Source organism: Malaclemys terrapin, chromosome 4 (genome assembly GCF_027887155.1).
Source record: "Malaclemys terrapin pileata isolate rMalTer1 chromosome 4, rMalTer1.hap1, whole genome shotgun sequence".
Lineage (NCBI taxonomy): Eukaryota > Metazoa > Chordata > Testudines > Emydidae > Malaclemys > Malaclemys terrapin.
Window position 1 is genome coordinate 122,812,277 of NC_071508.1, and position 26,778 is coordinate 122,839,054.

At 41.9% G+C, this 26,778-nt stretch overlaps 1 protein-coding gene across 3 annotated transcripts in view; it reads right to left on the reverse strand.

Annotated features, from left to right (window-relative positions):
• The window catches only part of CCDC88C (coiled-coil domain containing 88C), a 127,967-nt gene that overhangs the window by 52,718 nt on the left and 48,471 nt on the right, over positions 1-26,778 (reverse strand). For all 3 annotated transcript variants that reach the window (XM_054026747.1, XM_054026746.1, XM_054026748.1), the window contains exons 4-10: positions 20,256-20,325; positions 8,629-8,687; positions 6,454-6,537; positions 4,484-4,624; positions 3,449-3,633; positions 2,620-2,701; positions 2,051-2,209 (exon numbers count right to left, since the gene is read on the reverse strand). In XM_054026747.1, coding sequence (XP_053882722.1) covers positions 2,051-2,209; positions 2,620-2,701; positions 3,449-3,633; positions 4,484-4,624; positions 6,454-6,537; positions 8,629-8,687; positions 20,256-20,325 — 780 coding nt within the window. The remainder of the gene's footprint in view (positions 1-2,050; positions 2,210-2,619; positions 2,702-3,448; positions 3,634-4,483; positions 4,625-6,453; positions 6,538-8,628; positions 8,688-20,255; positions 20,326-26,778) is intronic.

Below are 26,778 nucleotides of genomic sequence, written 5' to 3' on the forward strand. Positions count from 1 at the left end.
AGTGGCATGGCAGTCACAATCAGATATTTATCCATAGGACAAGCAGAAGAATTTTGTCTGTTTTTGGATACCATAAAGGTTTCATACACAGTAAAATAAACAAGCGACTTGGACACTGTAAGGTAGAGGATTTCAGTTCGTCTGATTCAGTTTTGGAGCCCATATACAGTAGATTCAGTGAGGTATTTGTTGACAGCTGTTTCCCATAATCTTAGTCACACGCTGAGTCTATCCATTTTCTTCAGCATGAACCCTAACAGAAGCAAGCAGGACTAATGCAAATGCACTGAGCAGAGCCGTCCCTTGGGTGCTGTGACTCGGGGTGACTGCTCCAGGCCCTGCACTTTGAGGGGCCCCGTGGGCCGGACCGATTGGCTGGTGTGGCCGGTCCCGGAAGTGACGGATTCGTCACTTCCGCCCCAGACCCCGCACCGCACTAAGGACAGCTCTGGCACTGAGGCAACCCTTCCTGCCACAAGGTCACTGCTATCTTGTGTGACAAAGTTCCTCCTCTATCTTGGTGGGTCCTGCGCTTATTGGCAGATTTTCTTGCCTCAGAGATTCACCATGTGGGTTGGGGAACAGCTCAGAGACCTTCCCCTCTGGAAGAACCCACAGTCCAGGTCAATTGGGAGGTTTGGGGAGAACCTGGGCCCGCCTTCTACTCCAGGTTCCAGCCTAGAGCCCTGTGAGCTGCAGTGCCTCCTGTAACAGCTGCATGACCGCTACAACTCCCTGGCCTCCTCCAAACACCTTCCTTATTCTCACCACAGGACCTTCCTCCTGGTGTCTGATAACGCTTGTGCTCCTCAGTCCTCCAGCAGCACACCCTCTCACTCTCAGCTCCTTGCGCCTCTTGCTCCCAGCTCCTCACACTCGCACCACAAACTGAAGTGACCTCCTTTTTTAAAACCCAGGTGCCCTGATTAGCCTGCCTTAACTGATTTTAGCAGCTTCTTCTTAATTGGTTCCAGGTGTCCTAATTAGCCTGCCTGCCTTAACTGGTTCTAGTAGGTTCCTGATTACTCTAGTGCAGCCCCTGCTCTGGTCACTCAGGGAACAGAAAACTACACATCCAGTGACCAGTATATTTGCCCTCTACCAGACTCCTGTACCCCACTGGTCTGGGTCTGTCACACTTCCCACATTACCAGAAACAGGTCCATCCATGTTTCTAGTACGGAATCCTCAGCTCTCCCTCTCTATTAGTTTTAGGTGGAAAAGAATTAGTAAGAACGAGCAGTAGAAAAACTCCAGAAGGGTAGAATTAGGTGCTTGTACTGTGGGTGAACTGAAATGGGGTGGAAGGTATCCCTATGTATCAGGGAAATGTAGGGTATCTCAAGAGTTAAAGATGAGATTAGCCAAGAGGCCTAGAAAGAGAGTGAAATAGGATGAGCAGTGGCCTGAAGTGGCTAAGCAGAAGATATTGGTATTACTAATAGCATAAACTTATAAGTGCAAACACTCCACTTAAGAGCAGTTTCTCTGTTATTTACTAAGGCCAACATTTGCAGATTTCGATTCCTAAAGTTTGCCATCTGAATCTATACTTAAAAATTTCTAGCCACTTCAATCGGAGCCGCAGATACTAAGAACCTCTGAAAAAATCAGGCCACTTATTTAGATAATTAGCACAAGGTACTCACAAATAGAAAATTTGGCCAAAGAATCAACTCTGGCACAAAGACAGCTTGAAAATGTACTGCAAGGAAGTTGCAAAGAGGACCCAGACTTGTAGTGTCAAAGAACAGGGCTGCTACAGTCAGCCACATAATGGAGATGCAATAGATCTATAACGAGGGGGCTTTTCAGCACTGGCCTAGCCCATCTCTCACTGTTGAGTTTTACCACTAACTCCAATGGGGGAGCAGAGCTAGACCATTGCTGAGTGCTTTCAAAAATCTCATCCATCAGGTATTTTCTGGAACTTCAGTTTGCTTTAATGTGCTGGTAGAGTGAGAGTGATTACAAATGAAGCATGAGCTGGTGAGCAACACTGGGGAAAATGTGCCCTGAACAGCAGATTTTTTTCCTGATCTTCACTTGCCTCCATACGAGCCTTGTAGAAATCCACATCATGCAGTTTCTCTTTACACCGGACCAGTTCCATCTCGAGTCTCTCGACTCGGTTTGCTCTCTCTCTCAGTGAATCCAGTTCATCTCTGTATGCTCGGGCAGAGCGTGCATCAGCTGCCAGGTGGATGTTCTGGGAAAAGTGACAGACAAACGGAAAAAAATAAAATTAACCCCGCCCATTCTGATAAAACTCATGACATACCCCTTCCCCTGCCATCAAGTCCAAATGAGCGGAAGTGAATGGAAAGCCAAGAGTGACCCCACGGTGCAAGTGTGGCGAACTCTTCAATTAGCCATCAAACTCATTGCAGGATTGAGTGGTAACTCAGCCTACAGGGATTCTTCAGTTTTCAATGATCAGCTCTCACCAGTAAAGTCACACTGCATTATTCTGTCATAATCAGACCAACACACAACATGCTGCAGTAACTTGGTTCCATCATATAAATTTCATGAGAAGAATTTTTATCTTACTATTGAAAGCAATATTTAAGGTGATGTGTGTCATGGCAGTGTTACAACTGAAGAAGCTCCACTTACCTCCTGTTTTATTTTCTGCACCTCTAGTACGAGCTGTTCTGCTTCATGTTTAGTGTCCACGAGTTGCTCAGATTTTTCTTCCCTGAAAATGATTAGGGAAAACTTAATAAGAAACTATAACAAGGGTTCCTGGAACAATATTTATGGCATTAACATCATGGCAAGATGTAGGGGGTATTAGTCACAGGAGTCCACCAGGATAATCTGGACACGAGACCTTCTAGATTTTCTTGGTGCTGCTCCAGTTTCAAAGTTACCAATAGCTACAGATGTTTTCTTGTGGGGCCCTCAGCCACAGGAAATTTGGGACTGTCTCTCTTTTTTAAATCATCATTTCACCTGCCGTTCCTGCTGCCACAGTCATTTGTAACCAGTTCTTCCCAACAATCACTGCCAACAAGCGAGGGTAATGTGTATGCATGTAGGGAAGGGGAAATACCAGCTGGAATCAACAATCTTTGAAAACTTAAGGATGGCATGGGGTGGGGAGGGAAAGAAGAAAGAAAGACTGAGGGATGTGGGAAGGCAAGAAAAGAGGGAAGGGAAAGACAAAATAATGGAGGTTTGAGATTGGTGACAAGAAAGAGGGAAAAGGTGAAGCCAGCTACTTTGCGTACATCCTTTCCTTGAGCAACCTGTCACCCCCAACCTACAAGACCCAAATCTACAGCAAGTCTGCATGTAGAACTCCGAGACAAGTCAAGGTGTTGAAGCCAATGGGCAACCCAATGCTGCAGACTCAGGCTTAATACATGTTTACTTGCCGCTGTTAGCAAAGAACCTGAAATAGAGAGCGTTTCTCCAGCAGCCCAGGCGTTTAGTGACTTACAATTCCTGTCGGACCCTTCTCAGCTTTGCTCTTGTGTCTGCCAGCTCAACAGCCAGGTGCTGCTTGTCCTCATTGGAGAGACGATTGGCTAGGTTTGGTGAAGAATCTGGACTAGATGTTTTCAGAGGACTTGGTGGTTGCTGAGACTGCAGATAATCTCTCTCTTGAGTGAGATCCACAATCAGCTGGAAAAGGAGAGAGGCCAGTGGCATTAACAAGAAATAACAATACATTGCACTTATAGCTCCTTTCACTCAAGCATCTCAAAGTACTTTGCAAAGGTGGGTAATTATTAGCCTACCTTACAGATGTGGAAACTCAGGCACAGACGGTTCAGGTGATGTACCTAATGTCACACACTGAAGTCGGTGACAGAGTTGGGAACAGAACACAATTTTGATTCCCAGTCCTTTGCTGACCACTGGAATACACTACTTCCTAGTGTTTCAGATAAGGACTTTATTTTGCTTTGAGTTTTTATAAAAACTGCAACAATTTACAGGTTTAACAAATACAATCAGAGTCAAATCAATAACAGTAGGAAGAGGGGGAAGTTAAGAGATCTAGGTCGGGAGAAGAGAGGTTTCTAGCAGAGATCTGAAATAAGATTAACTGATGAATCACAGATACAGAGAAAAGATGTCACTGGTGGCATCAGCTAGAGAGAAGGCTCTTGAACCAACAATGGCATATACTGTGGGAGGGACAGAAAAGTATCCACTCAGAGAAGAGAATAAGAGACAAAAGCTTTCAGGCAAATTCACAAAATAAAGCATATTGTGTTTCCTGCACACACTTCTCCTTCACAGATCAATTCTCTGTAGCTCGAGTATACAATTTATGAGAGCAGCAAGGGAAGATTAAATATCACTCTAACGAATGCTAGAATTTTTAGAGATTTAATAGAGTGACAAGAGACGGAACCTTAAATGAAACATAGAGGCAATCAGTAAAGAAGCAAAAGACAATAGAAAAGCAAAGCCTGTGTCTAATCCCTCAAATGAACTGTCTGAGAAACAGACATCTCATTCATACTTCTGTGCACTCGTCTCTCTCATCAATAAGCCTCTTGAGATGGAAAACCATATTCCTCGAGAGAGACTCCAGTTCTTCTGGGGCCACATCTGGCAGCTCTAGCCACTGCAAGTCAAACACATTCTCCTGATTATGAGTCACCTGCAAACAAGAACAAAATACAGTTTTTGTTTTTTTTTTAATTTTCCCTGGTATATTTTCAAATGTTGCTTGTTGAATTGATTCACTCTGTGCAAGGATTTTCTTTCAAGTTTGCTACTTATATAACTCAGCTGTTGGAATCAGTACAGTTCCTCTTCCAATTGTCACCAATTTTCAAGAACTGATGAGTGGGCAAACCTAGTCATAAATGTCACTTTTCAGCAAATATAGCCAGGAAATGGTGCAGAAATGCTCAGTTCAACTGCAACATCATGTAACAAAGCTTCTAGTTTTCACAAGATAGCTAGATTTAGAAAAAGTGGCTGGATAATTTTGTGCTCAAGAACACTAAGAGTACTGTACTCAACTCTCAATCTTCATGCGGGTGAGCTAGTCACTGCAAGAGTCAGGAAGGCATTGGTCCTGTATTGCACAATTAGCCAGATGCATTATTAGGGGGGTGACAAGGTTTGTCCTTCCCCTGATGCTCCGGCTATTGACCACTGTCACAGGGAGTATCTGACTTCATGGATCGGATGTGGCAGTGATCTAATCTGGTATGAAAAAAAAATTATTTTTTAACTACAATTCTCTAAAAACTGCTTTTTTCCAAATGATGTTGCTGAAAACTGCACTAGACTGGAAAGGTTCTTTTCAAGTTGCTATATCCACATTTAGGACTATGCATGTTTCTGCTTTTACCAGAACCATATTCTTTATGTTCCTTAGTCTTTAAATGAAATTGCTAGTCTGTGGAATCTGCTTTTAGAAAGCAGATTTTAAAATATATTAAAAGGTTATTGTCAACATCTTCTAACAGTATGTGTTCCCCAACAACCCTAGGTTAGTTGGTTTTTCGCTTTTGCATCAGATGAAGCCAGCACATCCTGAGAGAATGTGCATTTTGTACTTGAGGCCTGTCCAGTAGAGGGCATTTACAGAAGGTTTCACCTGAACTCCCGAAAGTGGGATGATAGCTGTTGTTTGAGCAAACATTTTTTTAAATTTTAACGAAGCATTTAGAATCCAGGTGACATATGTCACCAAATTATACCATTTTTAAAAGACTGAAATCAAATTTTGGACCATTAATAGTACTTTCAAAAGCACTTATGTGACTTAGGTGCTTAAGTCCCAATTTCAAAAGTGCCGCAGGTACTTGGGTGTCTCCTTGCCTTCTAATGGGACTTAAGCTCCTAAGTGACTTTTGAAAATAAGACTAAATCACTAAAGTGCTTCTGAAAATTTTACCTGAAACCCTTTTTGTGTATCCTTATAAAACTATTTTCAGTCTGAGCTGATGTTTGACAGTTCTGACATTTATTACTGCCACTTTTTGAGAAGTGGTTAGCCCAGTTAATTTCCCAACAACCTAGTAATTTTTATCTTTTAATTTGATTACACTTAGAGGGAAGCAGTGATTCCCAGCTCACGTAGACATACCTGTGCTAGCACTACACAAGCTAGCATGCTAAAAATAGCAGCGTAGCTGGAGTAGCAAGGGAAGGTGGCTTGGGATAACCACCCAAGTACGTACCTACTGCATCCGATTGGGCACATATTTGGCAGGTAGCCCAAGCTGCTACCCAGGCTATCCAGGCTACACTACTATTTTTAATGTGGATATGTCTATGCGAGCTGGGAATCATACCTCCAAGCCCCCAAAAAGATATACCCATACATTCATGGAATGTATCTTTCTTTGTATGAAACATGCTACTGCTACTATGAAAGGTTAACCTGTGCTACCACATAGCAGAGTAAACAATATCACTGAACCGGCAGGAGAAGAAAAAAAGAAAGCAAGCTTCAAGTGCTGAGAACCCTACCTCCTGAATGTGTGAAACAATTGCAGCCTGGGTCTCAATATCCAGTTGTTTTATTCTTTCGATAAACTCTTCTTTTCTTTCACACTGTAAACAAACAGAAAAAATAATTACACACGTCACTTGAAAACAGCTATGGATCAAAACTCTACCATGGTGTTATTTTCTTTGAACATCTCTGCACAGCCAAAAGGACACTTGCAACACCAAGGCCTGGTCCCCACTAAGTCCCCACTTCAGACTAAGGTACGCAAATTCAGCTAATTCGAAGTATCTTAGTCCGAACTTACCGCGGTCCAGACGCGGCAGGAAGGCTCCCCCGTCGATGCCGCGTACTCCTCTCAGTGAGCTGGAGTACCGGCGCCGACTGCGAGCACTTCCGGGATCGATCCCAGAACATCGATTGCCTGCTGCCGGACCCTCCGGTAAGTGAAGACAAGGCCCAAGGGCCAGACTCTGTCACACTTACTCACATTGAGTAGCTAGTGCTTTATTCCACTATTCCAATGCTCCTTGAGGTCACTGAACTAACTGAGGAGTCAATGAACATGCGGTGTGAGTAAGGGTGACTGAGTCCTGCCAAAAGTTCTTAAACTTAAGGCTAAGTTAAATGTAAAAAAAGAAACCCAACCAAAACCCAACCTCCCTGCCACCCAAGGTAAAAATCAAGGATTGGATCCGCTGCTGGTGTAAATCAGCAAAGCTCCACTGATTTCAAAGGAGCTACACCAACATATATCAGCTGAGGATCTGGCCCTAACTTTACTTTACATCATTTAAACCATTTGTTTACTTTTTGCATTTTGCTCATTTTGGGCAATGACAACAGATCAGTTGGTTTTGCTTTTGCTTCTGCCCACTTCAGCTTCATTTTTTGGTTCTTGGGCATTAATTCAATGTGTGCTTTGTATGTAAAATATTTAATGAAAAATAAATGAGAATTTCACTTCATAGCTTCACAACTCTATTTTTATCAAATTACTTTTGTAAATCTTAAAAAAACAAAAAAATACCCCACACAATGACAGTCAGTGCAAATTTGGAACCTCAAGTTGGCAGAATCTCTAGACCGAAATAACAGAGAAGTTGAACATTTCCACAGTCTGTTTTCTGTTGATTCCATGATATACAGTGCTGATTTTGGCCCAATTCTGAGTACAACCATTCACTTCAGCGGGAGGAGGTTCAGGTCTTTAAACAGGAACTGAGACTATTCAGCCCCTTGCCGAATCAGGCCTTTCATTCTTTGTGTTAAAATGTGTTAGCAAGAATAAAGTTCTGAACAGCTACATGAAGAGAGCACTGCTCTGACATAATTGACTTGACATAGCTGGGCAGGGAGAGTGTCCTAAGGCATGACAAGAACATTAGACAGACACACAAACAAGGTCAATTATAAGCAAAGACTGGCCTGCAACATTCCTATTGTCTGTTACAACAGTTTACAGTAGAATTCCAAACACAGGGCTTTGGTGTGCAGGACACTGATTCCTTTATTTGGTTAACTGTCATGTATTTCAGGGGAATTTACCATATGTATCGGCTGTCCATTTGGTTTAACAACACAGCATAAAAACCCTCATGTGATCATACAGAGTTCCTATTTAGGACTTTCTATCTACACATTTAAAAAAAAAAAAAAAAAAAAGGTGCGGCTGAGTAGTATTTGTTAGAAGACAGTGATTAGATGTTGGTTTATCTATTCTCTTTGCACTAATGTACTCCACTATATTCCTACATATTGTAACAACAACAACAAACAACCACCCCAGAACAAAAACAAACCAACTCCCTCTCCCCCACAACAATCCTTAGACTAAGGAGATTGTTCACACTCACATTCTCTCCTGCAGGAATTACTGTGTGCCAATGATTTGGATTGCCTAATTGTGACAGCATGTATCAAAGCACTGGTTCAAACAGTGGCAAGGCAGGTGGCAAGCTGAGGCTATAGCTTATTATGCAAAATGTGCTAATTTTTCTCCCATCTTCTTTCCCCCGGTTTTTCTGTTTCATCCATCTATTGTGTCTTACAATTCTAGACCACAAACGGTCTGGGGCAGTACAGCACTTTGCATAATGGGACCTGGATCATTGATTGGCACTGCTAGTTCTAGCACCAAAATCAGATTCAAACGACGTATTAAAATATTTTGTAATTCCATAAGGCATGTTCACCTGTACAGCACAGCCCAATACCAACAACAGCATCTTCTTAATTTCATCCATACTTTTACCTACATTGAAAGAAAAGAGGCAAATCAGTCCACACGCACAACATGAGTCACGAAAAATACTTGCATAAAGTGATTATCTCAAAATGTAGAGCAAAGCCCTGTTGGATTGGAGTAATAACCTTTGATTTAACTGAGTGCTTGAATATATACACACACATCTAGATCCGTTTAACATGATTTCAATGTAGCAAAATGGTTGTTATAGATTAACTTAACAGATCCAGCAAAGCACTTATGCATTTGCCTGTACAGGCACCATGCTTGATCCCTTAATTCTGATGAAGTAAAAATACAAAGCAGGAGTGGGGGAGGGGTTGTTTTTAAAAGGAAAACCCCCCTAAATACCCAAATTACACATTTTAAAAGTAATCACCACACAGCTTCCCCCAGAGTTAAACTCAGAATGCTGAAGAATACTAGTGCGTACTTAAATTCATTGTCTATCAAAGAGTGGTATGCTTCAGCAATGAGCTTTGTCTCTGTTCTGCATCCAAGTGTACACACTTCGAAGTGAATGCTCCATGTGCTAAGAGGGAAAAAATGGGCTGTGTAGAACAGAGAATATTCGGCTACCATACGCTCGTGGATCCGGCGGGGAGAAAGGGTATAAGCAGGATGCTATTGCAGGGAATCTTGCTGTGACCAAGAACCCAGCAAGTATCATTCTCATTCTTAGGTGAAGAAAAAGAGTGCTACGGAAGGGAAATTGCTCTGGCTTATTGCCAAGTTCAGATCTTGTCTCAGCAAAATTAAAATATGGCTATTATCTCCTCATTGGGGAGCAAAGAAAGTTATGCACCTCTACCCCGATATAACAGTGTTCTCGGGAGCCAAAAAAGCTTACCACGTTATAGGTGAAACCGCGTTATATTGAACTTGCTTTGATCCACCGGAGTGCGCAGCCCCGCCCCACAGGAGCACTGCTTTACCGCGTTATATCTGAATTCGTGTTATATGGGGTCGCGTTATATCGGAGTAGAGGTATATATAGTAAAGATAAGGGATGAGGAAATCAGAAGAACCAATGGTTGAGGCATAATTGAAATTGCATGTCCAGCTGGTAAAAAACTGGAGGCAAGTTAGATTCAAAATGAAACATCCAGGAAACGCCTGACATCAGATACACCATGCCGAAAAAATAGGCAATGCATAGCTTTCTCTCTCTTACCCATCTGTAAATGTATGCACTCTTCACACACTGTATAATAGTGAGATAAACATTTTCACATTCTGCACCTCTCTACTTGGGTGTTCGATTGTTCATATTTATATACAGGCAGAGGAAGGAAATTCCCTCTATTCACTGAGAAGTTTTTGTGTGTAACTGTATTAACACACCACCATGCCCTTGTAAGGCTGTGCTGTGCAGTAAGTTACATGCATCTGCAGGACTGACAGTAGAGAACTGGAGTGAAATTGATTAATCAATTATGCTAACCCAGCATTTCAGATTAACAAAGAAGGCACACTGACCTAAATTAGCAAAGGGGTGGAGTTTCAACCTGAGAATCTTGCAATGCAGACCAACCAAAGTTACTGTTAAAATAGGGGAAGAGCTCTAGTGAAAGAATTATTGGGCTTTTTTCCCCCCTCCCTATTTTCTTTTAACAAAAGTGCCCCGAAGTGTCTAAATAAACCATTTTTGTTAGCTAAATTTTCCAGGACAACCTGAGAACAGAATGCTTTGTCTGTTTAAAGAAAAAACAACAATTTTAAAAGAAATAAATAGTTTTTAAAGAGTGCTTCACATAAATTCTCAGTGCCTGATATGTATAAGATCTGATTTATCAGTAGGGCTCCATAAGTAGAGCTCTAGTCTTCTAAGAAAACATATAGTTGTAAACCCTGCCAGATCCCAGGCTATCTTACAGGTATATTTTTATTTCCCTTCAGGCTATTTAAAACTTATTTTTCAAAAAGGGTTAACATCCTTCCTACATAAACACACAGTGTTACAGTATTCATGACTCACTCTCTTTTGTACAACTGAATTTTTGGGTACACATAGAATCCACAATTTTGCACAAATAAAATAATGCTACATTATTCTGAGGGATACAATCAAATGAAATGTAGTCAATACCAAAAATGAACTGAGTTAAAAGTACACCTCTACCTCGATATAACGCGAATTCGGCTATAATGTGGTAAAGCAGTGCTCGGGGGGAGAGGGGGGAGGCGGGCTGCACACTCTGGTGGATCAAAGCAAGTTCAATATAATGCAGTTTCACCTATAACGCGGTAAGATTTTTTGGCTCCCGAGGACAGCGTTATATTGAGGTAGAGGTGTAGTTTCAGACAATATTTCTGCTTCTAAGTACACTTGCCAATTCTTGTGGCTTTACAATCAAATTTTCCTAATTAATTTTTTTTTCTGTGTCTCCTATTATACCATGAAAGACCCTATGTAAAATTGACTGACAATACAGGAGGATTTGTTATGAGGTGTTTTAACAACAGGAACATAAACAATTCTCCATGCTCCCACCAAATGCAGCTGAAACTTACTATATAGCAAGTGCTGTCTCAGGTGAATCAGCTGATCCTGTATGGGTTTAAAGTGAGCTTTCTCCTTGTGCTTACAAAATACTCCTTTTACAGGAATGGGGGCCTACACATTTTGAAGCCAGTGTCTGATAACTATTTGGTCCAGTCAGTCACTATTGCTCTAAGCAGATATTTAGCACTGGCCAGAAAACAAGAATTTAATTTAATAAAAAAAAATGGAGGTTTTGGCATCATTCCACATCAGTTTCAGAGCAGACTCTGAGCAGGGACTTGAACCTTGGTCTCCCAGATCCCAAGTGAATGGCCTAGTCACTGGGGTTCTTCTGGGGTCATTCTCTCTGACCAGAAATTCCATTCCTGGGCCTGAGAAACCTTCCTGACAAAACTTTAATCAAAATGGACATGGTTTTGGCTTTGACATATCAGTATTTTCTGATAAAAAAAAATGTGTCATTGAAAAATTCCCGCAGTTTTACAGATATTGCCCAGGCATCTCACACATCTAATAGGACAAACCTAGGACAATTTTGAAACGAACAGTTTACATTCCAGGAAGAGCAGAACATGCATCTAAATTAGAAATCTTGTTTGCTTCTGCATTATTTATTTGGCATATGCAATCAGGTCAAGCCAAGCCTCAGCATTCTTATCAACAATGTTCAAAACATGAAGACCTCCAGGAAGCTGAGTAATTTTGCAGTCCTCAACAAAATGTGTGATGATTTGTGGCTGTCCACATTAACATAGTGTACTGTATTTAAAGTGCCACCGAAATTCTGCTGCAGCACAAATTCCATGTCTGATACGAAACTAGTTGAGAAGACTCCATTACCGTCATGGTAAATCAAACCCAGGTTGACATTGTGTGGGGTCCAAGACAATTATTTGTCACTTTCTCTGCGAACCATGAAGCTTGCCCTACATCCTCTACTGTAAATCCCTCACCTGGTAAACTTATCCACAATGAGTGCCGTGAGGGCAGACAACCATATGGTGGATTAAACAAATCTTTAATTAACAGTAGAAGTGGTATATCACACAATTTCATCACAAGCTTTGCTGTGCTTTCCTCTTTGCGAACACTGGGTGGAGCAATATTGCAAAGTACCAGTAATCGTGGTAGAGGGGTAGATGTAAGTATGCCTGAAATAATACGCATGTTGGAATGAAGTTGTATGTCGATCATCCTTGTGTGAGATGAGCGAGCCCATACTGGAGTGCAGTACTCTGCCTCTGAATAACACAGTGCCAAGACTGAAGTGTGTAATATTTGGGCGTTGGCACCCCATGTCATTCTGGCCAGTTTTCCAAGCAGGTTGTTGTGCATTTTGATCTTAGTTGCTGACTTTGTACAATGGTCATGATATGTGAGAGTTCTATCCAAAGTAATGCCTAGATAGAGCAGGTGTGAATCATGCTTTATTCACTGACCACTGAAAACGATGTTCAGCTCTCTGCCTGCTTGTGCATGATATAAATGGAAGACACTAGACACAGTCTTACTTCCACTATTAATCAGGCGCCACCGATGACAATAATCGGCCATAGCCGCCATATCTACATTCAAAACACTCTCAAGTACATCAAAGGAGTGTGACTAATTGCTTATCTGCATTAGGAAGTTATCACTATATCCCTATGAAAAGAGGGCACCATTAAAATACTTTGTCTATTGCACTGTTGTAAAGACAGGATTGCGGAATGCCATGAATACTGTTGGTGGTTTGACGACAATAAGTGATAAGTATCGAGATATAACTATGATCATTGCACTCTAATCACTATAGAGTACCATCAAATACATACTTAACTACCTGCAAGCCTTACTACAGCTTACAGTATTAGCTCATATACAATACTTCATCAAAAATCTATGTTTAACATTGATCAGTATGCCTACTGGTATGGCAACCGAGGCAAATACCTATCCTAGTTAGTTGTGATGATACCTGTAGTTGCCACCAATGAAACAAAGTTTTCCAAAAATAATGTGATTGATTTTAGCTAGTAAGTGTACAACCAATTAACCCAAAAGGTGTAGATGTTACTTAATCCAGTCTGGCTAGGTCTTCACTATATGAACTCTGAAGGTCATGAGGTATATTAATAGTTTTACTCTATAGGCTGCACAAATGTTTTAAAGATAATGTGTTAAAGTTTTAAGAGCCACATTTAGTTCAATTCAACGGGGAAACTGAGGAACAGAAAAGTTAAGTGGCTTATACCAGATTACAGAGCAAGTCACTGGCTGGAACTAAAACAGTACAATACTATGTACACTTGGGATTAAAACAACACAGTGACAGACCTGGGATTTATGTACAGTATCATGTACATTTGGGATACAATATACACTGAACAAAAACAACTATTCTTTATACCCAATTTAATAATGCTTCCTCCACAGCACACACTCCTGCAGTGCTTTCTAAAGGGTTGATTTGCATTAACATAATGAGGTGGTGAAGCCATAAGGCACCATGCTGATAAAACTGGAGACTGAAGTCCTACATCCATAGGAAAGGCACAGCATGAGCAGTCGTAGGCAAGCGTCCCTAGGCTGCTTCACCAAAGTGTTTCAACGCTGTCCTGTGTGGTTGAGAAAACAGTGCCCAGCTCAATCCAGCCCTTGGGATCTTTGCTGAGATGGCCAAGAAGACTGCCACATTGCGATGTGGATAATGTCTAGTAGGAACTGAACTGAGATGTACACACTCATATCGCGTGGGTCAACCAACGACGGACCTGGAATGGACTTGAACCAGCAACCAAAGAGAAGGGCTCTAAATTCAACACAACAGCATTTTCCACCTTGCTGAAAATTCCAGGGCAGCTGTTCCTATGCTAGGTCTCTGAGCCAGTGAGGTAGCCAGTGACCTGAGGATTTGCAGAAAGGCCATCTGCTCTCAACAGTGGGAAAGGGCCTTTGGGCTTTTAGGAAGAAATCCTGTGCTCTGGGATTTTTCTCTCTGTGCTGTGGGCCCAAAACACCCCCATGGTCTCTAAGGAGAGGGAGGGTGAGAAACAGATGGTAGGATTCGGGGGGAGGGGAGAAGGAGATTAGGAGACAACAACAAAAAGGAGGATAAAGGTAAAGAGAAAATAAGAGAGATAAATGAGGGGAGGAGGAGAGGAAGCCGGAGAGAGAGATGAGAAAGAGAGAGTGCAGAAGAAATGGTAGATTCTGAGTTGATACATTTTATTTATTCACATTCCTACTCTGTATTAAATTTCCTCAGCAGAAAACAGGGAGCTGTAATGTGTTCGTGTGCAGGGGTAAACATCCAGCAGACAGTGGAGCAGGTGAAACGTGGGAAAACACATCAGCACTCATTTCTTCCAGTCAGAACAGAGTCCCAACTTATATAAGCCTGAACTCTACAGTTAACATTTTAGAGACAGAGCTTTGTTATTAACAGGGAAAAACTGTACAACATATTTTACAAGCCTTTGTCTCCTTGGACAGTTATGAAACAAAATAAGGAAGGAAATCAGGCATGAAAAAAATATACCAGTGGGAGACTAAATCTTTTATGATTATAATGAAAAACATTTTCTACAGACATTTATTAGCAGGGACTTTTGGCTCACTCCCGTGCAAGGACTTAACGGCCTTTAATTTGAAAAATGTACTAAACCTGCAAAGTGTTTCCAGAGGACGGAAATGAGCTGTAGGTCTAGTAAATTAAGTCACTATTTTTAATCTTTTGGAGGAAGTGAAGCTAAAAACCCTGAAAGGCTCAGTTAAAAAAAAAAAAGTGCACGTTTCAAAATGTTCATTTCCATCACTTTCTCAAGTATCAGCACTGTGTGTGTTAGGGTGTAAGTGAAGGTTGCCGGGCAACTGAGAAAAAGAAACGAAGTAAGTTACAGAAACATGTGTGTGTGTGTGTGTGTGTGTGTGTGCGCGCGCAAAGAGGAAATTATGAAAGACAGCCATGGTGTATTATGTTCATTACAGCTCCCCCATTGGTGCCTTGGGATATGTGGAATTATAATGAATTGATGAGATTGTACAGTGAGCATTACCACAGGGGGGAAAAAATATTCCAAAGGGAAGAAGATGGCAACATGTGAATGTAATGCTCTAACAACTGTATATTGTACAAAGCAGTAAAGAGAGAACCAATCCTGTATCTCCCAGCAGCATTGTCTAATGTGTCTCAGAAGTTTTCCACTGCTATGAACTCACAGATTTTTTTCAGTTCCTTACTTTTCAGCAACTATTAAGTTCAACAATTCAGTGCACAGGCTTTTTTTTCTTTTTTTTAAATATTTATCCTCATCTTCATCTGAATTGAACCAGATGAAATTAGCATGGACTGGAAAAAATATTTAGAGGACACAGGGAAGGGTTACATCTTCTAAACCCAGTGAACATGTGCCATTGCATAAGCACTGTCCCACTGAAAACTGTTATGCCATTGTTTGAAGTGTTAAGTCCAGGAGGTGGGACTGTACTTCTAAGAACAATATAGCAGTTCCAGTGGCCTGAAACACTCACATATATACGTGAATGAGTATTTAAGGGATATAAGTATTCTCGCTTACTACCAAGATCCCCATTTTAACATATATAACACCACTTTGGTCTACATCTTACCAAAGGCAAAGGAAAATTCACACTCTGAATTGTCAAACAGGCAATTCTGGAAGATGTGTTTTAGGGAAACACAAATTGGGCTCAATACAAGAGTGACTGTCCCTTCTGGCTTTGAATTAATGACTCTATGAAGGCAGAAGGGACTCAGAAACCTTTCACAGTTTGAGCAAAACAAATCATCCTTTTATTTATTTACTTATTTTAAATTAAGCAAAATTCCAGGAATCTAAATATGAGATCTGATTTATTTCCCCTACTAATATGGCTGTCTCAACATCTCCCTTTTCCAGGAAAACACACAGACCCTTTACCAATGTTAGTTAACTCCTGATTTCCCCCTGCTCCCATCAGTACAAACCCAGATCCCACATCTACACCCTCTTCTGCCTCCTCTTCCTTACCTCTGATGACATTTGCCCCAGTCTGGGCCCTCCCTCCATCTCCATCCCCACCCTCTTATGCCATCATTCTTAACCTCACACCCATCCTCCTCTTTCCTCCCCTTCTCTTGCTGTCTCTGGAATACCCATTCCATCTCTAAAGTAATCACATCCGTCCATGACCTCTTCATATCTCGCTCCCTCCAGCTCTGGGTTCTCACAGAAACCAGGATTCCTTCATCTGACATGGCCTTAGCAGCTGTCCTCTCTTATGGAGGCCTCTCCTTCTTTCACACTCCCTGCCCTGGATCAGGCCCTGCTGGGGGTGTTGGGCTTCCCCTCTTCCATTCCTGTCACTTCCAACTCCTCCCTTCTCCCCCTTCCCACTCTATCTCCTCTTTTGAACAGCACTGCAGCTGACTCCTCTCCTCTCCCCCTCCATGTTGCTGCTGTTTACCATCCACCCAACTCCTCCAAACATCAGCCTTCCTCTCTGATTTCAACCCATCTCTCTCTTCTTCTCCTGACGGTCTCCCACATTCATCCTCAGTAACTTCTTCTTCCATGTTGGTGACTCCTCTGACCCCTTAGCTTCACGTTTCCTCATCCTCACTTCTTCATCGCATGTGGAGCCCGGGTTCAACTCTTCCAGTCATGAAAAGGACTCAGCTTGGTCTTCATCAAGCTCTGCTCTCTCTCTCTAATCTCTCTCTTGCGGAGTTCCCCCTTTCCAACTATTGCCTGTCACACTGCCTTATCACCTCTATGATTTCCAGTGCAGCAGTGTGGTTGATTTCTTATCTACTCTCACCCCTCTCTTCCTTGCATCTCTCTCTCCCCATTTTCTTCCACCGATACGGTTATTGCTTCTCTCCTTGTTTCATTTTCCTCCACCCTTGAATCTGACCTCTGTCTAGGCTATGTTTAAATCTTTGAGATTCTTTCTGAATGACACCTCTAAGATACAGCCCTTCCTATCATTCCACACCGCTGAAGCGCTTATCCCTCATCATGTTACATCTTGATTACTGCAACTGCCTACTCTCTGTCCTTGGCAAATGCAATCTTGCCTCATTCATATTCGTTCAGAATGCTGCTGCAAAGATCATTCTTGTACCATTTTGCTTTGACCATGCTATCCTTCTCTTTGCATCCCTTCCCTGGCTCCCTCTTTATTGTAACAAACATACCTATTGTCTCCACTGTCAAAGGCCTAGCCCCACCCTACCTATCATCTCTCACTCACTAACAAAGTGTTGACTGCCACTTCTGACTGGCCCATGATATGAGCCTCCATCGCCCACTCGTTAAATTTTCAAACAAGCACCTTCATGCTTTCTCCCAAGCTGCCGTTCATGGTTGAGAAAAATTCCCTGTAAACATCTGCAAAACTACCTCATTATCCACCTTCAAATTCCTCTCCAAAACACTCCTTTGCTGTGATGCCTACAAAAAAACTTAACAACAGCTAGGGCACCGGTGTGTTGAAACCATTGTTTCCTTGTACTCCCCTTGACTACCTGTCTGTATCCATTTGTTACCTCTTGTCTTATATTTAAAGGTCAGTGTTTTTGTTCTGTTTTTGTACAGCACCTATCACAGTGGGGTGCATGACTAGGGCTCCTAGGTGCTATGATAATATAAATATTAAATAATAACTTCAAATTTTCCCACCAATCCCATTGCTTTCAGCCTTCAAGCTGTTCCACTTTTGCATTACCAAGCCTCTACCGCAGTGTACACTCCTGTATAATATTAGCAATAACACTTATAGTGTCCGCCTACTTGTCATACCAAATTAATTAAAATCCACCTTCTAAAAAACTTCAAAGGGATTAAGCAAGTGAGTGGTTGTAACAGAAGAAGTTTGGAAAGTAATGAATATGGGCCAACAGTGGCCATTCTAAAGCAAGACTTTTCTACAAGAAAAATTTCAGGTGCTTGTTAGAAGTGGGGAAAGAAGGACTGAGATTGATTTCAGGCGGGGGAAGAGAGTTCTACACCAACCGGACTCCCACAGCAATGATCTCCTCACCAAACACTGTGGCAGGACTGTTTAATATCAAGTGGTATCTAAATGCAGATATCCATCAGGTTCACATTCTAAATGCAGCTTCCACTGTGAAGGGATTTGAAAACCTACCGTGGTACCTTTTTGTCAATTGCTGTTCACATCAGGCCAGGAAGACAGGCCAGTCAGCCTTTTCCTAAGATGGATCTCAAAGTTGCTCTGGGAGGGAGGTTACGAGATAGGAGGAGAGGGGAGAAGGATGAGGACTGGTGACCTCTGAAGGTAGAAAGCAACACAGCTACATCTACTTCCAGAAGAACAGTGGCTCAGAGAACAGAAGTACTTGAGGTGGGTTTTGCAGTATGTAACTCACAGACTACACTGGCCATATATTAAAGGGAGACAGCAACTTCACAATCTGCCCTGGGCGCGGGGTGTTGTGTAGCTGAGCTGCCCCAGGGACAGACCAAGAACGACTCTCTGATGCACAACTCACCTTTGACGGGAAGGAAGAAGTAATCCGAGCCTACTCTTGGCCAACAGCAGATTAACTCCCACTTTGCTCCTGGACATCTCTGCTGTCTGGTGCATTGGATGGATGGAGTCAAGGCTCTGCCCTCACCTGTTCTCTGTGCACACAGCACACCCCCATGCCTGTTCACCCTGTTGTACTGGGCCTGGCCATTCAGGTAGCCTCCAAGGGGCGGAGAGGGGCTTGCAGACCTTACACTCTCTTTTGTGGGCATGCTGGGCAAGTGGCAATCGTAACTGCAAAGGTGCCAGGAGTACAAACTGTAGTGGTCCATGGACTGGAGGGTAGATTTATTTTCTGACTAAAAATAAAACAAAACACCCAAACACTGCTGCTAAGCACAGCAAAAAGAAAGCTCATGCTGATGCTTATTATTCTGGTGAGATGTTTGTTACACCACATTGTTCTCAATCAACACTGGCTATCCAATTTTCCTTCTAAGGTAAAACTGGTATTTCTTCCTTGGCTTTTGCAAGGAGGTTAAGGAAATGGGCATTTGGCATGAAGTCAAAACCTAACAAGAAAACCCATAATTTTAGAGACGTGCAGGCTGGGAAAGATCAATTTCAATATTCTAAACCCCAGCAATGAACTGGGAAAGTCAAACATTAGCTCAGTGGTTCCCAACTTATTTTGGTGGTATTCTCCGTGCGATGGAGTGGCAGGGCAGGGTCTCTGCCCTGGTGTCCCTTAACAAAACGCCTGGCATGATTGCTAACCATCTGTTGTCCCGTTCCCCCACCCCCATCTATTCTCTCCTTTCCCTGATCCCCTCTACTCCTTTTCATTTTCTCCCTTTCTCCGTGTTGTCTTGTGTATTTTTGCCTCTTCCCCCACCTTCTTGGTGGCAGCCCCTTCACCACAGCACATGCCACCACTTAGCAAATGGCTACTCAGCCAGCACTGCTCTTGGTGCAAGCATCCGCAGCTGGCTCTGTGGGACCACGCTCATGTGTGCTCTCACGACTGAGCTGAGTGCTACAGGAGCAGAGGACAGGAACACAGCAGGCCAAGAGACATTCCCATGTCAGCCTACACCACGAGCTGCACTGGAGCAGAGACCCAAGGAAGGTAGCTTCCAAGAAAACCCTCGCTGCTCTTTACCAGCTATGGGAGCACATGGGGAGTGGGTCCAGAGCCAATCTTCCACAAGAAGAAGGATGAGCCAGTGGCTAGAGTGCTAGTATAGGACTCAAGAGACAGGGCCAATTCTGTGCTCTGCCACAGACTTCCTGTGTTATCTTGGGCAAGTCACTTAGTCTCTATGCGCCTCAGTTCCCATCTATGAAATAGAACTAATAAGCCTTCTTCATCTCACAAGGTAATTTCTGGATAAATACACACACAAAAAATTGCAAGGCACTCATATACTATGGTAATAGGGGCCACAAAGAATTAGCTTTTTCTCTCTTCTCCCCATCCCCCAGATTAGTCCTAGTTTGGGAAACTGCATGTACAGTATCAAAAGAAAAAAATTTATGGAACTAACAATGTTGTGTACAACTCGAAGGAAAAAACTACCCAAATTACTCACCGGAAAGAGGATCTTTGCCAATCGTTAAAACGTTTGGTAAATGCATAACGATCAGCTGCTGGAGGACCTCCTAAATGAAATGGAAAATTGTAAACAAGAGTCAGTCAAGAATCCAAATCAATTAAATCACACAAAATACATAGCTCTATTCATTCGCAAGGCTTCGGCATGCTGGCAGTTAAGGAGGTCACAAGGTGAAGTCTCACATGAGACATAAATCACTCTTTGAAGATGGCTACAGACTCTACAACTGAGATACACCAATGGTCTCTTATAATGATGGTTAACGTAGGACTTAAGGGTCTCACGATACTAATAAAAATGAATGCAAAGTGATGCCTGGGCATAGCCATCAATCACACCTTTCCTCCTGACAAGACCTTTGTTCACATAGCGCTCAACCCATAGTTGCTGCTATTTTTCTGGATTTACAGCTGCAGCATGTTGACCAAAGCTATGTGGGCCATTTTGGTATGCCTGGTTAATTTAAATAATTCATCAAATTATTTCATGGGTCTGGACATTTTAAGGATGGATTGGGGGGAGGGGAGGAGGAAAGAAAGTTATTAAAGTGATCTCCTGCACTGCTGTGAGAAATTGGACTGAAAAGCTGTAATTCTTTAGGTACAGGAGAGCTGACACCCTGCCTAAATACTAATTTTTCCCATCATGGGTCTTGGGCAAGTGTAATTTTAATTTTGGGGGGTGTGGGGAAATCCCCACAATAGATGGAGAACAGGAGGTCACGTTACTTTGGCAGGTTCCATTTTTCAAAAACTGTCAGCAGTTTGAAGCTGAGCAGGGCCTTGAAGTGCCAGAATGGGTCCTGAGGAGATGGATTGGCAGACAGAGGGCAGGTGCAGTGGTCAAAGGTGCACGGTAAGTACACCACAGAGATGACATTCATGGGATAAATTGCAGAACCATGTGATTCATGAATATTTTGTGACCTAGCATGAAGGTAATTTGCACTCATTTGGGACAACACCATTATTTCTCTCTCTTTCCCCTCCCCCGAATAAAAAGATGGTCTTGTGTTTCATGCACTGGACTGGGACTCAGGAGATCCAGATTCTCTACCCATCTCCCCCTAACCTTTGGTAAGTGCCTTAACCTGCCTGTCTCCATTTCCCATCTTACTTCAGAGGATGCTGCGAAGATAAATTCATTAGTGTCTCAGATATTATGGGAATCAGAGCCATAGCAAAGACTATAAATAAAGCACACTGTATGTGTGTGTGTGTGTGTCTCTCTCTCTCTTTATATATATATATATATATATATATATACACACACACACACACACACACACATTTCTAGAAAGAGCTACCGATTCATCCAAACACACACACCCTTAAACTACTGGATTGTTATTTCTGCACTTTGAGAACCATCACAAAAGGAAAACTGAATCTGAATGGGTAAGGAAATCATTCACTGATCTAGCAGTGTCTAGGGAGGAATTGGAAGGAATTTTTAAAACCATTTTGGGTGCAATATGTTTCATCTTTTCTCTGCTCTCAACTTAAATAAACAACAAATGTTTAAAGCAATGGTTAGTTTGCACAAAGAAGAAATGTGTTAATACCACAGCTGATACCTTTGGTGATGTTAGGAAACAAGAATTTAACCAAACACTACATTGCATCAAGTTTTATGACTTGGACTGACTGTTTGCTGAGTCATTATCCAAATGCTGTACGGTACACATATTTTCAAGACATGCTAAACAAAAGTTTGTTTCCACTTGTTGCCAACAGGTGCAAAACACATTAGATTTCACAGCACATGGCCGGAATATTATACTCTGCTAATCAGTTCCATAATGCATTGTCTTCTTTGGCAGATGCAAATTGTGACAATTCTGTTAATGAACTTGTCTCTTACTACTGAGTTCCTTGGCAAAGGAAAATTTTGTTTCAATCATCCAGCGCATGGAGCGGCACTGAGGCAGGAATGCATAAAGAATTCTTGTTGTCTTTGTCTGATCATCAGATCTCTTGCTATTTAACCAACAGAGACAAAAGGCACTGGGGCTAAACTTTATGTAGTTAGCATTCCCACACACTCCTCCTGCAAATTATTATTTGATTACATCACTCAGTATTTCAATGACTAGTTTCCCTTCTAGTTGTGTGATTTTATTCTCTGTGAGGTGGCATGCAGGAATCTTTGATTAGTTGTTACTAACATAAGAAATGGGCCCAAACTGTGAACATCATATCAAACCATGATTTTCTAATTCAGATTAAAAGATTCCATCTGATGCAAGAGATTGTACCTACTTTTCTCTGACCTGGTTTTAAGCTAAAGAACAATTATCTTTACCCATGCTATTAGCATCATCTTAGATATTAATAATAGTAATAGTCTTATATAGTAAATAGTAAGGCTCTTATATGGAGCTTTTCATCAGTAGATCTGAGGAGGTTGGTATCATTATCCACCTTTTACAGATGGGGAAACTGAGGCACATAAGTGAAATGACTTACCCGAGCCACACAACCGGCCAATTACAGAGCTGGGAATAGAAGCAGAGTCCCAGTCCAATACTCTATCCATTAGGCCACACTGCCTCCCTCTAACAAGATCACAGAATTCTTAAAATCCTGAGTGTGCATCAATATTTCTTTTATTTGTTTAGTTTTGGCATTTCCTCTCAGCTTGGACAACGAAAATCCAGCCAGCCAGTTTTACTTTCAGATCCTCAATGCTGCATTATTTGAGTTGCATACACTGATGGAAAATGTTTGTTTAAAGGCAGCTGTTTTCTATTGGAATTGTAAAAATTACAAACATTTCTATTAGCCGAGGGTTTTGAAGACATCAGGATTCATAAAATATGAAGCAATTTTGAGCTTTGAGCGCACTCACATATGACTCTAAAAATGAGCTGGAATGTTTACTGTCCCAGTGATTTGCAAATCAACTACAAGTAAGACTCCTCCCACCCCCCACCCCCAAATGAAAGCTCTTCAAATTCAACCTGGGCTCCAACAATGGAGCTGTATTCTTTACGGCTCATGAATCACCAGTATTAAAAAGATTTTATGGGCCAAATTCTATTTTCAGTGTTACAAGCCCACAGTCTTCCCATTATTACAACAGGAGTAAATGAACAGGAGTACATGAAAACGAAATCTGGCCCTACAACTGGAACTTAGTTGACAATAAGCAAATGGTAAATAGAGTGTAACTTATTTCTACAAGGTGTAGTAAGCACTTGTATTAGGCTATGTCTACACTTATGGCAGCGTGTAGTGCACAGACATTGCCGTAGCATGGATATACAGAGCAGTGTAGATGGTGATGCGCTGCTTAGGTGAGTACAGACATGCTAGAACTTTAGGGTATATTCCCTACACAGTTCTCTACACGCCCAAGCAGTGTCTCCTATGTCTACACTGCTGTTTTTAGCAGTGTAATGTCCCGCTGCCTACCAACTATCAGAGCCATTCATCTCCACGTGTAGCTCAGTGTGGACGCAGCCTGCTTTCCAGTGCCGCATGTAACTACATGTACATGTACACGCCACCGCAAGTGTAGACAAAGCCTTAGACAACAAGGAGGTTGTAATACTTGTTAAATGCTTGGAGCTGGATATGGATTTTGAAACAGAGGAGTCTGAAAGAAATTGTAAGTCTCCTCCCCTTCCCTCCCCCCAAGACATTACATTGTGTATGGAAGCCAATGTGAGAGGAGAGGCACTAAAAAGAACAGCAGAATAAAGAAACTACACTGTCCAGAAAGGTTGGTGTCCTTCAGAGCACCAGGGAGGGCTGGTATATAATAAATCCTCCTTTCTCCTAGGAGAGATCCAGTTAACGATTTTAACAGCCGAACTAACCCTTGCTTAAAACAATAAAGGTAAGAACAACAACATATGGTACCAATCTCCCTTAACTATAAGCTATTAGAACAATTAATGGTAATGCTGTCAGCTTTACACCTGAGGCCGTTAACCAACCAAGTGGCCATTAACTGCAAATCATAAATCATTTCACAGAGATTACGGTTTTCCATGTTACTTCGTAATGAAATTTCCATGAAAAAAATAATTTTGATACAGGAAGTGACACTTATGGGATCCTATTCAAACAGCTCATTACTCAGTTTTCAATGCGAACGAGGTCATATCGGAAACCAGCCTCTCCCAAGATCAGAACATCAGAAGGCTGGATGTATTTTCTGAAATCTAGGACCCTTTTATGGTATTGGCAGGTGCCATATTGAACTTCAAAGAACAAGGCTGTCCTATAGCTAGCAGAACCAAGCCCTACCCCCCGCAGTGAAACACCCCAAACTTTAAGGATGTTTAGCTTCAGATCCAAACTGCAGCTTGGGTCTATTTCTATTAATTGGTAAAGCACCCACAAATCATAAGAGTGGATTAAGAATCATGAGCTGTTTCTAAAATAATAAATTTTGTTGGCTTCTTGTTTTTTGCCTTCTGTTTTCTGAGCCTTCAGCGTGCTTTCACGTCATGTTTTAAGCTCTTCTCCGCAACAACTAGGAATGAAAAACTCACTTTTAAAAAATGAAAGTTGAGATTCTCCTGCAGTTCTTTGATTGCAGCAGCTGGGTATTTAAGATAAACAGAAAATAGCATAAGACTCGCAAGAGCCGGCAACAAGGTATTACTAGGAGTCTGAGTCATGAAGTCCCCCTTTACTTCATTCTCTTTGGCTGAAAAAAGTGTTCTAATTTATTCCTGAAGAGTTGCTGAAAACTCTAGTTTTCTTTTTTACTAACCCAAGATTACTCTCAGGATATTTGCTTGTCTGTCGTTATAGGCAGATGGGATGTAAGAGCATTTCCCATTCTTAGTCTGCATGGTCATATGTTAATATTTTATTCAGCAACAGGTTAGTTAGATAGATCCTCTGAAGTTTAGAAGGGAACATTCTTGAGCAGCACAACCCTATCCCAGGTTCAACTCTTAAAAATACCTGTGAATCAGCAGTGCGAAAAACGGCTCAATCAGTCTGCAATTTCTAACAGCTCTTGCGCTGATGGCTCCAAGGAGCTCAGGGCTGCAGGGTAGGCTAGACTTCTGTCCCCACAGCAGTGAGGGAGAAAGCTGATTCAGACTGGTTCCTAACTGGCATCTCTGTATTAGGAAAGCAAGGTTGCTGGGAAAGGTAGTTTCTTGTGGCAGCCATAGTAACTCCAGAGTGAGGAGCAAGTGGTTTCAGGGAAGCAGCTCTGAAGTTTATAACAAAGCCCATGACTTTGTGACCCCAGCTCTAAACAAAGCATGCTAGGAAGTATGTAAAACCGGCCTTTCCACAGCTGAGAGAGATCTGGAAGGATGCAGGTTGTGCCAATGAGTCTCTCATGGGGAAATAAAAACAACTTCGTTTTGTTTGCCTGTATAATCCTTTGCTTTATAATGGCATACCCCTCTGATGAGTGTCTGAACCAATCAAACTGTGGATGATTTTTTGTCTTTTAAGTGAACTGAAATAAAGTCCTGAGCAGGACTATTTTTCTGTTTACCAGTTCCAAAGTTGGGCTTTGGGGTTTTCTGCTTGTCTGGTCTGGGAAACAGAACTTAAAATGTTCACTTAACTGGAGATGGGCCAACCCCAGAACCCCAAAGACGTGTCTCTGGATTGGGGGTGGGAAAGAAGACTTCTGTTGCAAGTAGGATCTAAAACCTTAAGAGGCTCATTTTAAGGCTATGGGGCAGCTGAAATCTCACAAGAACAGCCTGAAAGATTTAGGTGACATGGAAATTTAAACCCCAAACTGAACCTCAGCCCTGATTCAGCCTCAAACCAGAATCCCGGCCTAATCAGGATCCAAACACTACCTCCTCAGCCCAGCTGTACCATCCATTTACATGTTTTTCGAAGGCTACTACATGATTTACACAGAACTTCTCTCTGCAACACAGTACAGTGTTAATGTACATTCACCATTAACTTCTCCTGTAGATTTAAATTAACTTTTCCCTGAATTCTAAAAAAATATGTAGGCACTAAATAAATTATCTAAAATTTGCAGTCTCTTGGCCATTGTAATTCAATGCCCAAGCCAGGTAAGTCCACTTAAGAATACTATTTAACTAGAAAATGCTAATTGCCCAGATGACTGAAAGCCAAATGGCCCTTTCCTACTTACTCATAATTACCATAAGAAATATCATCACCGGCTTTATCTTCACCACAAAGACATCACTACTGACCCAGAGTGGCTAGTCTAAATTTCAACATAAACTCAGGCCCCATAGAGTGGATGGGGCTAACAGAAATATTAAGGCTTGTCATGAGTTTCTTTGAGTTCTTAATTGTACATTATGATCAAAGTTTCACCTCCCCTATACCTATGACCTTAATACGTGTACCAGAAAAATAAAACTATGAGCCTGATCCTGGAAATATCACGTGGAGTGGGACTACTCACTGTAGTAAGCACCACACGCTGGTATAAATTGTCAGAGCTTCATTGATGTCAGTAGACATCTGACAATTTATACCAGTTGAAGCTCAGTCCCCACAACAGTAAGTGTTGGCAATTC